Below are 16,192 nucleotides of genomic sequence, written 5' to 3'. Positions count from 1 at the left end.
GTGAGGCTTGAACCCACCCACGAAGTTCATTAATTGGCACGCGGCAGTTGGACGCCTCCTCTAAGAGCCTGTGGACGTGAAAACGCAGGGTGTCTCTCGGCGCCCTTGCCCCCTCCGAACCCGCGCCGGGGACCGGACGCACACCTGTCAGGGCCGCGTCCAGCGCGAGACAGTGAGGCGAGGAAGGACAGCACCCTGACGGCCTCTCCGCCCTTACCTACTGGGAGCTTCAGAAATGCCGGCGCCTCCCTGAGATACTCAACAGTGACGGCCACCTCGTCGCCAGCGTTTCTCAAAAGATGCACCTGTCAACACGACAAAAAATAGCCACTTTACCATCACGACAGGACCAGACACGGAATTTAAACACAAGAGTTCTATACACCTGGCCTGCTTCTCAAGATTTCCACGCCAGTGATTTCCTGGGACGTGAGGGCCTGTGGACGCCTGGAGGTCTGTGTGCGATCTGCTCTGATGCTCGTGCACGCCACCCGCACTCCGTCTACACGGACGCTTGCACATGCTGCCTGTGCTCCATCTACACGGACGCTCGTGCACACCAGCAGGGGCGAGCCGTGTTCTACAAGATCAGGCTACCCACCCACCACGCACACTGTCTCCCCAAAAGTCAAGTCAGGTGAGGAGTCGAAATGGGCCCAAGAGCCAAGGGTCAGAGGTCAGCAGAGTGCACACCACCGCACGCTGAGACACCGCAGACCACAGGCCCCACTTCAGGGTATGAAGCATATTTTAATTCTGGAGAGAGGAGTGGGTGTCCCCTCCCTGTGCCGACGTGTCCCCACCACGGGGCTCCACTTCTACCCACGTCCGGTTGGCTTCCCGTGCTCAGCACGCTCACTGGAGTTGAAGCAGATGTGACGAGCTCAGCGGGTGTGTGGCTGGGACACTCCGGGTCACCCACCCCGCCGGCACGGGGACCCCACGCGCTCGGCTCTGTCACGCCCAAGTCCTGTCTCTCAGACACCTCCTGTCATCCCCTCCACCGCCCTGAGGACCACACAAACGCCCTCGTCTGTCGGTCCACAGCACTCCGCCCTAGGGGGTCTGGACCCGCCTGCCCATGGCTGCATCGCCTCCACCGTGACCTCACACCAGGCCCTGAATGCCCCTAAACACTCCAGACCACAGACCACAGGCCACGAAGCTGCAGACTCGCCTCCGTGGGGTCCCTCCCACACCTTCCACGTCCTCCCTCCTCCTTCCCCGTGGCCCTGCTTTGACAGCCTCCCGCCTCACATAAGCCACACGCAAGGGGGGTGGACACCAGGCTGTCCCTTGCTGTCTGGACAAGTGCACAAGGTCCACTGCCGGGGACGAGGTCCAAACCCGCCTTCACACACACAGTAGGACCAAGTCACTCAGGAACTCATGGGAGGGGTCAGAGCCCCCAGACCAGGAGGTGCGCCTGGAGCATCCGCGGCCTGCGGCCCCTGCCTGGCACCAGCCTCTGCTCGCGGACAGGACGTAGCAGCAGGACCTGATGCATCTGCGGGCAGCTCAGTGCCACCGTGTTCTCTCCATCTGATCCATGGGACCACCACCGGCCCCCGGCCATAAGCAGCAGCCCCTCCCGGATGCCCGTGGGGTCGCAGGCACTGGCCACATCCGGGAAGAGCGCAGAAGCCCTGAGACGTCCAGAGCTCACATGGCTTTAAACTTCAATGAGCGAGCGTCCCCCGGACGACAACAGTCTGGGTCTGTGCGTGCAGGTGGCCCCCTTCCCCGGCCTCGGCAGACAGGTGTGCCCCCAGCCCGCCTCTCCGGACGCACACTCCCCACCTACAAGAGCACCCGCAGCAATCACACATCTGGTGCTGCTCACGAGGCTTTCAGGATGCAAAATGCACCTCAAAGCATTAAGGTCTCCTACCTGTTTGGTGGAGGTGATTAACCCCAAAGGACCCACTGCATCTTTCCGCGAGTCTGCCCTCGAGCACGACTCCCTAGGCCCCTGAGGAGACACCACCTTGGACAAGCTGATTTTGTCTGCGTGACAGCAAAGCCTGCGGCCAGTGGCCTGGAGGAATTCGGCATTTTGAACGGAACGCGGGGCCCCTCACCTCCTCTGCCCACCATAATGTTCCAGACCCCCATGTGCAGGCCACGAAGGCTCCGCTTCATCGTGTGTCTTTCCCAAGTTGGTGCCAAGTCGGTCTGCATGTTCAGAAGTGTCCGTGAGCAAGGGCGCCTAGGGGCTCAGTCGGTCGGTTGAGCGTTCGACTTTGGCTCAGGTCATGATCTCCTAGTCCGTGAGTTCAAGGCCCTGTCAGTGCAGATCCCCACTTCAGGTCTCTGTTCCCCTCTCTGTCCCTCCCGTGCTTGTGCTTGCCCCAGAATAAATAAATATTAAGAAAAAAAAAGAGAAATGTCTGTGAACGCTGATCATTAACGCCTCCAAATTCACCAAGGGGCACTAACACCATCTTCCTCGCAAGTCATCGCGGGAAGACCGACAGGTGTAGACGGCCGACACCTGACTCCAGCCTCCAGGTCGGCCTTCCTTTGGCTTTGAATTGAAGTCCATGATCACAGGGCTCCTCCTGCGTCATGACCCCAGGGCACATCTGTCCCATCCCCACAGGGAATCCGTGGGCTGCAAACCTCTGCCTCTGATTCCCTGCTGAGCCCTGCCTTCCTGCAGCCACGTCAAGGGTCTTCCCTTTTAAGAAAGGATTCGACTTCCATGTGAATTTTCCCAAGCCTTTTTTATTATTTTTTTTTTAACTTTTTAATTTTTGAGAGAGAGGACACACGTGAGTGGGGAGGGACAGAGAGAGAGAGAGAGAGAGAGAGAATCTAGAGCAGGCTCCAGGCTCTGTGGTGTCAGCACAGAGGCTGACTCTGGGCTCCAACCCACGAACCATGAGACCATAAGCTGAGTGAGCTGAAGTGTCAGGTGTCAACAGACTGAGCCCCCACAGGGCCCCCAAATCTTTCCGAGCTTTTAACAAAAGCCACTCAAGCCATTCAAACCCCTGGGGTCTTAGTGGGCTGGCGGGAGCACCCACAACAGAAGCCAATCTGCCAGAGTTCAGGGGCCGGAGCCTGAGGTCAGGGGCCAGTGGGCTCGACACCAGTGAGGCTCCTTCCCGGCCTCAGATGGCGTGCACGGTGTGTGGTGCGGGGTCTAGTGTCTCTCCTTGCAGGGACACTGATCCCACCTCAGGGACCCACCCATGACCTGACTGAACCCTGATCACCTCCACGGGCCCACCTGCTAATGGCACCCAGGGGCCAGGGGTCATAGGAACGTGGGCACAAACCCCCCGTCCATACCAGGGACTGGAAACTGGCGCAGGGCAAGTGCACCGAGAAATCTGTCAACACGAATTACCCACTGCATCTTGCACACTTGCCTCAATGCACGAGGCCTGTAGAGTGGAGAAAACCAGCCATGTGCACAAGGGGCCACTGTGCACGGGGCCGGTGTGCTCAAAGGGCTGGTATACATGGGCTGGTGTGTATGGACCTGGTGTGCACAGGGCTGGTGTGCTCAAGGGTCCAGTGCGCACTAGAGCTGGTGAGCACGGGGCTAGTATACACAGGGCCAGTGTGCACGGGGCCAGTGTGCATGGGGCCGGTGTGTACGGGGTTGGTGTGCATGGGCTGGTGTGCACGCAGCTAGTGTGCACCCTCACACACGCTGTCCCGGCCTGGCCACTCCTGGGCCTCCTCTCCTCCCGTGGTCGGGTCCCCAGCTGGCTGCACTGACAGGGTCCTATGCCTGACCTTGCTGAGTTCCGGGGTGTCTGTGCCCCACATGTCCCCCACGGTGCTGCCTCTCTGGGTCATTCCCATGCAATGCACACACTCTCTTCGTGCAGCTCTAACTCCAGGCCCGTCACCGTTCCCCTTGACTTCACACACCCCGACCTGTCACCCTCAGGCATCATGGCCACCGCTGACCGTCAGTCCAGCCACACACAGGCAGCACCGTGTGGCCAGAGGGAAACAAGTGGCTGATCAGCCTTGTGTCAAACTCGTGGCCTCGTTCTTGGGGACCTCTGAGTGTGTCAGGCAGTGTCCTCCTCCCATGCCCTCAGGGGAAATAAAGACCACCTGTGTCGTCACCACCCACCGCTCTGAGAGCGAATCAGTCCTGCCTCCCCACCCGGAGCCTGTGCCTGCGCTATGCCTGGCGAGTGGCTCCCGGATCCAGTACAAACCGCGGTGCCTGCACCCTCCCCTAGCGCACGTCCCCGCTGCCCTTCGCAGAAAACCGCCTGCAAACACCGTCTGTCCCTCCTGCACACTCTCGTGCCTCAGCCTCCCCAGCCGTCCGCGGACCACCAAGCTCCATGGAGCGCCCTCCATCTGTGCCTCCGGGGACCGCTCAGATGCGCTGGCACAGGCGACGCCGCCACAACTGTGTCCCCTCGCCTCCAGGACCCGGCACCGTCCCCACCTCCCTGCTCCCCCTGGAAGTCCCCAGAGGGGTGCCCCTGGGCCCTCCCTCTACATGTGTAACTGTCATTCTGAGCCACAAGATTACTATTTGTGCTTATTCCATATTTATATTTACATTCCTAACAGTAATATCACATTTTCCTTACAACTCAAAGTAACAGATTCTGCCCATGTATCATTCAAACAATCTATTTTTTTATTTAAATTTTTTTAAAAATTGTATTTATTTTGAGAGAGAAAGACACAGAGCGCCAGCAGGGGAGGGGCAGAGAGAGAGGGAGACACAGAATCTGAAGCAGCTCCAGGCTCTGAGCCGTCAGCACAGAGCCCGACATGGGGCTCAAACCCATGAATTGTGAGATCATGACCTGAGCCAAAGTCAGATGCTTAACCAACGGAACCACCCAAGCAGCCCTCATTTACGAATTTTTAAATGATCATCATATAGCAACATGTCACAGTTTATTAATAGTTTTGTGTCCACTCAGCTAGGCTACAGTACCAGCTACCAAGGTGTTGCTATAAAGGTATTTCGTAGATATGACTGATATCTGCAGTCAGTGACTTTTAGTAGAGCTGGTCACCCTCCATAATGCTGGTGGGCCTCCTCTAATTAACTGAAGTCTTTAAGATTAAAAATTTGAGGATGCTCTGAGAAAGAAAAAATTCTGTTAGCTGAAGCCACAAATTCTGGCCAGGAGTTTCCAGCCTGAAGCTCAGACCTCAAGTCAAGAGTTCTCCCTCCCCGCCCCCCCCAACACACATCCAGTATCTCCCTCTGTGGCTGTTTCTCTGCTAGAACCCTAATCCATTAGCCATCACGAAAACAATCCTTCAAATAATAGTAGCAGGCAGTACATAACGTGGCACACAGATTTCTTGCCCGATGGTGCATTTGTATCCAATTCAAGAGTGGAAGCCAGGACATGGCATCTGGCACACGTCTGGTGAGCGCTCAGGTGAGCGTATCACACGTGAGCCACAACGACCATCCTAACACAGGACTTCTAACCTGCACCAGGTTTATGCACCACGTGTAAGGCAAGTAAAACATTCCATTCTGTAGTGAACAAAGGAAAAGTAAGGTTTTAAATTTAAGGTTTTAAATGTAAGATTTGAATTGTCTATTACACTGAGTATATTAAAATAGAAGTGACCCACAATTAGGAAAACCTGGTTTGGTTCTCAAGTCTGTGGAACAGCCGTGCACCTGAAACGTGGGGCCCACCACACTCTCCCCCCGGAGCCGTGTGGAGGGCTGGACACGTGCCAGTGTGTGCAGGTGCCTGGCCATGTGAGGGGCCCTGCTCACCTCGCCCGCGATCGATAGTAACATGGCGACGATAGTAACATGGAGGGACACGCCAGCGGCCAAGGGGAGGGATCTCGGGAGTCAAGGTGCTCAAAGTGGCCTGAAGAAGAATGAAGTTTTGACCTAAATATCAACAGAAAGGCATGCGAGTGTCCCTTGGATGGACGGAGCGGCAGGGCTGGGGGCCGGGAGGCAGACGTGGCAGCGAGTCCCACCTTAGGGAGAAGAGGCAGCGTGAGGTCTCTGCTGACAAGGGGCTGGGTTTGGAAAGAGATCGATTAAAGAACCATGCTGAGCGGAAGGGGCCCCGGGCTGGTGGCCAGCACACATCACAGGGACAATGCGGGCCGGGCCCAGAACGGTTACTGCGCTGAGTGACGTAAGCGAGGCAGAGAAGACAAACACCGTATGATCTCACTCCTATGTGGGAAGTAAGAAACAAAACCAGCAAAGGGACAGGAAAAGAGGGGGGGGGGAGCCAAGGAACAGACTCTTAACCACAGAGAACACACTGAGGCCACAGAGGGGAGGCAGGCGGGGCAGGGAAACAGGTGAGGGGGACGGGGTGCACCTTCCGTGCTGAGAGCCTCATACACCTGCCACGGATCTGACGCCATACGTGAACTACACATCGATAAAAATAAAGATACAAAAACCCCAGGAAGCGACAACAAAGGCTTTGATGCGCGCCAGCCGTGAATCCCGGGAGGCACCCTGGAGGCAAGCACCACACGCAGCCCAGAGCAAGGCAGAGGTCTGGTGCAGGCACGTCCCGGGCGGCCCGCCTTCAGAGCCCGCACGTTTGGAAATGAGTGTGGCTGGTTTTCTGGGACGTGAAAATGGTGGAGGAGGTCTCCGTGTGTCCTGTCAAAGGCTGGCTCCTTCCAAAGTGACTCAGGATGACAGTCATCACAGAACATGATCTATCATGTTCTAAAGGNCCTTCCGTGCTGAGAGCCTCATACACCTGCCACGGATCTGACGCCATACGTGAACTACACATCGATAAAAATAAAGATACAAAAACCCCAGGAAGCGACAACAAAGGCTTTGATGCGCGCCAGCCGTGAATCCCGGGAGGCACCCTGGAGGCAAGCACCACACGCAGCCCAGAGCAAGGCAGAGGTCTGGTGCAGGCACGTCCCGGGCGGCCCGCCTTCAGAGCCCGCACGTTTGGAAATGAGTGTGGCTGGTTTTCTGGGACGTGAAAATGGTGGAGGAGGTCTCCGTGTGTCCTGTCAAAGGCTGGCTCCTTCCAAAGTGACTCAGGATGACAGTCATCACAGAACATGACCTATCATGTTCTAACTCAGAAGGAAGGAGAGGTTTTGGTCAAGCCTCCCTGATCTTACACACAAAACCAACCCGGCCCCAGGTCAATTAGCTCAGACCACAACCCATCCGTGACCACACCTTGTAATTCAGCCGTGACATCTGCTACCATGGGCTGAGCATCCTAAGTTCGTGGATTTAAACTCGGAAGCCCTTCCTGTTCTTGCCAACTTGAACCCTCAAGCTCTCACACAGCAGAAAACCTGTTTTCACCAAATCTCTTCTCAACACCTCCCGGTCCCGGCCAGGCCTCCTCCTGGCTGACACCATTACGTCCATGGCGAGCAACACATGGGACACGTCACACTCCCACCGAAGTGCCTTTCTGGAGAGTAAACAGAAAGCCTGGCACGCTGTGTGCCATGGAAGCTGCAGCCGGGAGGCCGGAGACTCGGTCCCAGACTTCTCCGTCTTCCTTTCTGATGTGCTGCCCGGCAGGGGCGCCCATGGCCACGGGGTCCCGGAGACACGCGACCCAGTCTCTGTGTTGCACAAAGCCAGGTGCTCATTAGCATGTCCCGCACACCGTCCCCCAGGCAAGCATTAGAGATAAGAGCACACGAGTGCCCGTTAAGGCGTTAGAAATACGAACCCGGATGTCCCTGACCCCTTCCGACTGTTTCCTGAAACCCGTCGGAGTCAAAACTCCATCTCAAAACAGTTCTCTAAACCTCCAGGTCCAGGCTGTTAAATGCGATTCACTATTTACTGTGGGACCTGTGATTGCCACGTCTTTCCCACATACACGTAACTATCAGTGACGCAGTACTGCATCAGTTTCAGTAATGGAGAAATGTCAGCTAGAAAGTCATGAAGAAACTTGACCCGTCGGTTCAGGACGGGAGTGATTTCGTCGCCAGCACGACGGAATAGGTTTTTCCAGCCCGCTAGATCCCAAAACCTCAAAGCCACAGACATTTCTGGGTCCTTCAGAGCAGCTGGAGTGTACAGACCTGAGGATGGGGGTGTTGAGAACTTTCCATGTGCTCCAGACAAAAGCAGGCAGAACTGTGCGTGGGTCTCCTTCCTGCTCATGTCGATTCACCTCCAGTGGCCTCTTTGCTTCTAATTCTATCAATGCAGCAATAACACGCACACACATGTCTACACACTTGACAAGAGGAACATCGTATTTCACGCCAGTGGAACCACTGACTGTCCAGGGCCCGCATGGTATGAACCAGCCTGTCTGTTCATTTGCTTTGCTTCCCAGGACACGTTTCTAACAGCCTCCAGATTCCGTGGGGGAGGAGACACACTCGCCGGTGCCTGGTGAGGGTTACATCTGGGATTTGCAGGGACGGCATGGTCCCCGAAGTCTGGAGCCCGAGTCAACCTGGAGGCGTGGGGGTGGCCGCAGCCAGAGGCTGGGCAGGGACTCCCCTTGCTGCCCCAGAACCTCTCCTCCTTCCTGCTCTTCCTCCACCTCCCCTCCTGGCTTCCGTTTCCTTCCTTCGTCCCTGGAAGAGCACTCTGTGCGAGCAGGCAAGCTGTCGACCACAGGGAACATCCACATGGCCTCACGGAGTGGCTGGCCGGGCCCGTCTTCCTCATCTGTGAGCTGGGGGGACAGCGGGCTTGCAGGGGTGCAGCCGCTAGCCCCCTCCTCCGTCCCAATCAGACTGCACACGCGGGAGCCTGTAAACATGTCCTTTGTCGTGACTCCTGCTCACACTCTGCTGGCCAGATGCCAGGCCACGCACGTGTGTCATGGTGTCCCAGCGAGCCGCCCATCCCCCTCCCTTGCAAACAGAAAGCGAAACGCCGGGCTGCACGAAGGACTGAAGGCAGGGACGCCCTTCCCGCATCCCCAGCCCACCTCTCTTCCCGGCCCAGGAGGAAAGCAGGCGTGTGCTGTCAGGGACGCCAGGGCTTTACCGTAAACACGGGGAACCCCAGTCATGGTCCCCGAGCAAGTGACACATACCTGGTACCTCACGTACCCCGCCCACATGCCCACCTTCCCTTCTCTATAGTTTCCAGCTGTTGGCAAACACCAGCCTCGGGGCTGTGCCAGTGACTGTCTGTCACTCAGTCCCCGGTTCACAGGGCATCCTGGTTTGCTACCTGGGGACATCCTGCTTCTTCAACTTGGGGGAAACAAGGCAGCACTACAGAGGGCCCGGTAACGTGCGGAGACGGTGCCGCAGAGGGCCCGGTAACGTGCGGAGACGGTGCCGCAGAAGACCTGGTAATGTGCGGAGAGCGAGAATGACCCCACAACACGTGCAGGCCTGTGACCTCCGTGTGCTCTGCAGATGGCCTGGGGCAGGTCAGGCTCTCCGGCCAAAGGACACATTGCTGCATGTTGCACCTCTACAATGAGGAAGCCAACCCAACCCCCAGAGGTCCCTGCGGATCCTGATGGGACATCTTCCCAGACGGCCGATGGTGACAGGGCTCAGCGCCCTGTTCACACGCCGTCACCCACGTGCTCTGTCACCTGGGCAGCAGGGCTCAAGACCCACAGGTGCCGGGAGGGGCCATCCGCACAGGTGGCTCCTGGGGGGGCAGAAGGCTAATCACACACACACCCCTGGGTTTGGGAACAAGGCCACGTCAATAAAACCGTGTCTAATACATGTTCTCGCCTTGAAAAAGCTCCTCGGGCAGCAGGCCGGTCCCTGGGCTCTGGTGAGGTCTGAGTGGGGACCTCAGCTCAGCGAGCCACAACACGAAGAGCACATCACCCACCCCAGCTCCGCGGGGACTGGGCTGCACCGGGTTGTGGTAGACGAGGTGAGCACGGGAATAGGACTGGTGACCCCCACGGCTCTGCCCACAGCCGCTGACTCCTCGCTCGTGAGCCACAACCAGGAGGCCGTTACAGGTTTTGTTCCCACTCCTGCGACCTTGAACTCCACTGATTAAGAGGTCGGGACTCTAGGGCAGAGTCGTGCTGAACCTAAGCACCTACTGAAATCTCCAAGTGGCGCTGGCTGACTCCCATGCCGTGAGGTTGAGAACCACCTCCCCAGCAACTTTCCAACCTGGGAGTGAGAGAACATCATCATTAAGTTCTCGCTCCCCATCTGCTAACCTACCCATCATCTATCCCTGTCATCCACCTATCTACCTCTACCGTTTAATCTCCCGTTGATAATTTATCTATCTAATCTTCTCTCCANTCCATCCATCCATCCATCCATCCATCCATCCACCCACCCACCCATCCACCTGCCCGCCTGGCCGCCCACCCATCCACCCATCCACCCACCCATCCATCCGTCCACCCATCCACCCGCCCATCCACCCACCCATTCATCCACCCATTCATCCACCTACCCATCCATCTACCCATCCACCCATCCATCCATCCACCCATCCATCCATCCATCCACCCGCCCATCCGTCCACCCATCCACCTGCCCATCCACCCATCCATCCACGCATCCATCGACCCATCCATCCATCCTTCCATCCATCACTCACATAATCTATGCAGTTTAGACTCTTTCTCCATCCTGCTCTAAGACTCCTCCTCACAAGAGGTGAGGTTCTGGGCAGGTCCTCACAAGAGCAGGGCAGAGGGCACTCTAACCCCTAACCCCTGAAGAGAAGATGTGGGGGGGGGGGGTCGCGGGAGGAGGCAGAGAGTGAACCCCTGGGATGGGGTGACAGGCGTCTTGAGGGCTCGCCGTCTCTACCAGGAGCCAAGAGCAGACACCGGATCGGGTGGCTGGCCGCCAGCAGGGGTGCAGCCTCTGCTCCCCACCAGACCACCCTCAGCCCTGAAGGAGAGGCCTCGTTCTGCATGATCTGGTGCCGAAGTTCTGGGAATGTGTGTCATGTGGGTGACCTGGAGGAAGTGGGCGTCCGCTCTCATTAGGGAAACTTCTGACCTGGCTCACCGCTGAGGCAGATGGCGGCCCAGCCAGGACATGGACCCGCAAGGCGCCAGGCGCTCCGAGCTCCACATAGTTTTCTTTGTTTTGTTCTTAACACACAAGATTGACTTTACTTCTGTGGATTCTTAAGTTCAAAGCCACCTGAACTTAGAAACTACCCTGAGGCCTTCATGGGAACAGAAGTCCTACCAATGACTGAAATACGTACAGAAATGACTAATTTCAACTTAAGTAGGAGGCTCCGGGAAATAGGTTAGTGAACTTTTACTGATTAGGGCAATTTTCACCCATGTGTTCACAGGGCCTGAGAATTCAGTCCTCCACGTTAGAGCACAAGTAACTTCCCGTCACAACATGGGAGGGTCCCCTGCGGTGTCCGCGTCTGAGCGTCTGACTGCGCTGCAGAACGGACTCTGTCACGGGGTCCTGCCAGCAGAGACCCCCGCCCTGGCTGCCGTGAGCCCCCCTGCACAGCCGCCACGGTCCCGCCCCTCGCTGACCCACGTGCCCGGGGCCCCGCTGCTCGAGCCGTCACCTCCCGTCCAGGCGCCCCCAGGCTCCACAGGCAGCAGTCAGGCTCTCACTTTCCTTTCTCTGGGGTGACAGGTGTCAGAACTCGCCCAGTGCACGGACGTGCCCAAGGGCCCTTACTCCTGCTGCGGCCGCCCTGACAGCAGGCGTTGACGGGGAGGACACGAGGCTTGTCACCCACGGGGGCGGGGGGGACGCGAGGCATGTCACCGATGGGAGAGGACGAGAGGCGTGTCATCGATGGGGGGACACGAGGCGTGTCACTGACGGAGGACGCGAGGCATGTCACCGACGGGGTAGGGACGCGAGGCGTGTCACTGACGGGGGAGGATGCGAGGCGTGTTAGAAAGGAAAGTTGCATGTTTATTCCCACAGACGCATGACGTGGAAACTGACTTCCGTCCCCATCGCATCAGAGCTTTTCCAAAGCTTGGGGCAGAATGTGGGTGATTATGAATCATTCTGTGGATCTTTTCTGTTGAGCAAAACTGACATTTTCCCTTTTAGAATTAAGTGAAGCTAGAATTTACTCTGAACAATGAGGGTGTGAGACTATGTGATTTCTGTGGTCTTCACAAATTTTATATTTTTATGAACTTTATGAACCTGGAAAATGAATCCGTCTCCTCAGCGGTGGGCTGCAACCATGTCTTTTCTGTAGACGTGGGGGCACCTGGGGAACTCAGGCAGTTGAGTGTCTGACTCCTGATTTCAGGTCAGGTCATGATCTCACGGTTCGTGGGTTTAAGCCCCGGGTCGGGCTGTGCTGACAGCGTGGAGCCTGCCTGGGATTCTCCTGCCCTCTCTCTTAGTCACTCTGCCTGACACACTCTCCCTAAGGTAAAAAAGGGGGTAGATGAATAATTTGATAGTGTGATTTAAAAGTAAATTTGTGTCAAATATTGGAATGGCTCGGTTTATAACGTTTGCACCTTGTTTACTCAAGAACTGGTTTCTTGGATGAGTGCTGGGCGGGGCGGGTCCCCCTGAATCATGTGCGTCAAAAAAGGCAGCCGTTTATGGAACAGAAAACACATACAAATGTCAAGCTCAGAAAGGAAACGGACGAGAACCTGCTTCCACGCACCCAAACTGTACATCCCTTGAGGCCAACAAACACGTTTGTCCCAAGCGCAAGCACCTTCCCCACACCTGGCACAGGTCCAGGCCCCAAGTGAGGAGAGGGGACCGCGCACGACTCTTCACAGGCTACGAGGCTCTGGGGACTCTGTGCCGGGGTCTGGGAGTCCAGGTACCCACCTTGGGGGACCTTCTGCCCTACGAGAGCCGGGAGGAGGCTTCCTGGGAAGATACACGCTGATGAATGGACGCACGCCCACCCTTCCCAGGGGAAGGTCATAAGTTACGCTTGGCTCCCTGTAACCTGCAGAATAAACTCCCTGTGGGGGGTGCTAACACCTGCCCCCTTGGGCCTAGGCGCTCCTTCCCGCCTCACCCCCCAGCCACCGCCCCTGCACGCACTGGCCTGCACCCCAACCCATCGCCCTCCCCCTTCTCGGTTCCAAAAGCTGAGGAAAGGGCCTGTGCGGCTTTGCCCACTCCCGGGGTGGTACTGGGGTGCGGCCCCACCCCACTGTGTGCACTTGCAGCAGTGCCTCACGCCGGGGGTGCGTCTCACCCCTCCTTGTGTCTGCACCTGCCCTGCCCTGGGCACCATCCTCTGCCACAGAAGGCAGCTGGGGTGCATGTGTGCTGATGAGCCCTCGTCCCAGACGGTCACCAGGTGCGTGCATTACGGGACATCCTGCGAGGCCTCTCTCTGCCCACGGTACACGTGAGCGTGCTCCGGCCGGCCGGCCAGCGGACAGCTGACGGATGCGACTCAACACGGCCGGAGCATGTCCACACAGCCCCGGTTGCAACAGGAGCCGCTCCATCCACCCTGCCTGGCCCATGCGGACCCGTCCCACGGCGCCCGGGACACACCTCGCTGCCACACTGGGACTCTCACCCAGGCCCCCAGGCGCGCCCCCACCAAGTCTTCTGAGCTCTCCTTCCAATTCCAGAGTCTGTGTGGAGGGACACGCTCAGCAAAGTACCGCTTACAAAGAAAAGTCATTAGGACAGAAGAACACGTAATAAGAAACGGGCACACTCACCACTTCCTCATGGGTCGCGTGTTCTACGTTAATGCCGTTAACCTGGACAGACAACAGATGGAAAGCTGAAAATTCTGAGGATAATCACTGATTAAGTTTAAGAGAAACAACAGAGCAGAGGCTCAAGTTTGAAACACTGACCTGCAGGACTGCATCTCCGACGAACAGCATCCCCGTCTGGTCGGCTGCAGGGTTGCAAAAGTGGCAACAGTGTTAAGATTCAGGTCATCAAGCTTTGTTAGGGCCCTGTTCAAACTCAGTGTCCACAGCAACTGGAATAGTTTGTGTGTGTGTGCACATGAGTGTGCAAGCATGCACACATGTGTGGGTGAACATAGGTGTATGAATGTGTGTGCACATGTGGGCTGTGGGTGAACATGTATGTGAGTGTGTGCACATGGGTGTGCACAGGCACGTGTGGGCAAACATGTACATGAGTGTGTACAGGCAAACATGTGCACAAGTGTGTGTACACATGTGTGGGTGAATGTGTACATAGGAATCTCCATGTGTATGCGTGCACGTGTGTGAATGTGTGTGCACAAGTGTGAATGGGAATGTGCATGTGCATGCACATGTGGGATGATCAAGCATGTGGGAATGTGTGTGCATGAGTGTGTGCACACGTGTGTGGGTGGATGTGTACATAGGAATCTTCGTGTGTGCATGCACATTTGTGTGGGTGAACGTGTATGCACTTGTGCATGGGAATGAACATGCACATGGGAATGTGTGCTGGGGGTACATACATGTGTGTCGATGTGTGTGCAAGGTGCAGGGGTGTGCAATATGAGGGCACTTGGGTGTCCGTGGGTGCACGTGCATGGGCAGGCGTGCAGTATGAGCGTGCGTGGGTGCACGGGCTGGCGCAGGTATGTACTATGAGTGTGCATGGGCGTGTGTGCAGGTGTGCATGGGCCTGTGCCGATGTGCAGTATGTGCAGGTGGGTGTGCATGGGTGGGTGTGGGCCTGTGCTGGTGCGGGCAGTGCCAGCACATGGGGGTAGGCAGGTCCCTGCCCATCAAGCTGAGCAGGCGGCAAACTGGAAGCACATTGAGAGAGTTACTTCCCAGACACACAAGAGCCGTTTAATATGGAAACACACGTCACCTCCTCCTTTTGTAGAATTTCCTCACGCTACGTGCAAAGTCGGCTTCCCGGGTGTCATTAAGTCGGCACAGACCATAAAACAGGAATCCCAGAAACTCGTTAGCATTTCTGCTGTTTCTTGGGGACAAAACTACACAGACGGTTTTAATTAAAGGGACCTTGCGGAGACCAGAGGCTGGCGGTGCCGTCCCCGTCAGCCCTCCTGTCCCCAGACACACACGGCTTCGGGGAAGACTGAGGCACCTGCTCCAAAATAGAAGGTGCTGCTGTTTCCTGCCTTCGTGCGGATTGGTTTTAACTTTTAAGTCTTTGGTTAAATATGGGAAACTAAAGAAAACGCTATTCTTTTCACACTGAAATTCTCTTCAAGCTCCCTGTATTTAAAGTTAGTTGTTAATACTATTTCTGGCCACTGAAATAATATTAAACTTTGTTGAGAATGAATTGCAGCCCTCATTACTAATCGTAAGGGTACTGACCTCAGCTAACTAACAGGGTTCTCATTTACACGGCAGCTGTGCCCAGAAAGCCTGTGTGGCCCACTGGTGTGACCCAGGTCCCTCTGTCTCTGCCTCCCGGCCTGTCTCCCCCTCTCCTTTGTGCCTGCGCCCGTCCAGCTCTGAGCCGGGGCAGAGCCCAGAGTCTGTCAGGTGAACACCCACACAGGGCGACACAAAGATTACTGATAAGGGCTATACAGATACGTTGTAAAATTTGCATGCTGGAGTCCTGTCTATAGCTCTGACCCAGCATGAGAGGTGCGGATGGCGTTTGGAGAGTCCCAGGTGCAGGACAGTTACCTCTGCGGGCGGAGTGGGGGCTTCAGAGAACCCAGAACGCAGACCCCAGAGCTCCCCTTGCAGCTGAACCAGGCACAGAGTCTCTCCAGGCCTGGCCGCGTGGAACGGGGTGAGGCAAGCGGGACCGAGGAGGGGGCTGTGGGGCCAGCGGCCACGGTGTCATGGCGTGAAGCCCTGGACACCATGTTACAGGCAGGACAGGATTTCAGCATCATGCATCCTTCAGAGCAGGGCTAAGCCTCTCAAAACCTCCCTTCGGGATTTGCACATGCTTGTCCTGCACTAAATTTCAGTGAAGGATACTTTTATCCCCTGAGTCGCTCTGAAAAATGGCATCTATGCGAACGGTGAACTCAGGTAGTAAAGAATTCAACCTTATCTGAAAAAAAATTTTTTTTGGTTCCAAACATTAAGATGGGAAGTGTTAAAAGTTTGAACAGTGAGGTCTTCATTTGCAAAAGTATACAAATCTACTCAACCAATGTTAACATATATTTGTATACGGAGATAGCTATCTCAAGGGTATATATGATCTCGGCCTTTGATGTGTCTGTGCCGGGGACCCACTGATGCCCAGCCCCACACTGTGCCTCTCTGAACTCCCAGTTCTCAGCCTCAGAGCAGATGCCTCACCCTCCACCTCCTTGCTCACACCAGCCCTCCCCAGCCCTGGGACCACCCCCCTCCCCAGCCCTGGGACCACCCCTACA

General features: G+C 56.4%; 1 protein-coding gene across 1 annotated transcript in view; it reads right to left on the bottom strand.

Moving 5' to 3' along the window:
* The window catches only part of SNTG2 (syntrophin gamma 2), a 114,005-nt gene that overhangs the window by 79,468 nt on the left and 18,345 nt on the right, over positions 1-16,192 (bottom strand). The window contains 3 exon segments of the mRNA XM_077758297.1: positions 218-305; positions 13,572-13,613; positions 13,713-13,756. Coding sequence (XP_077614423.1) covers positions 218-305; positions 13,572-13,613; positions 13,713-13,756 — 174 coding nt within the window.

The sequence above is a fragment of the Crocuta crocuta genome, unplaced genomic scaffold, assembly GCF_008692635.1.
Source record: "Crocuta crocuta isolate KB4526 unplaced genomic scaffold, BGI_CrCroc_1.0 scaffold750, whole genome shotgun sequence".
NCBI classification, from domain to species: Eukaryota; Metazoa; Chordata; class Mammalia; order Carnivora; family Hyaenidae; genus Crocuta; species Crocuta crocuta.
Note: the sequence above shows the minus strand (reverse complement) of the source record. Positions and strands in the feature narration are given on the sequence as shown.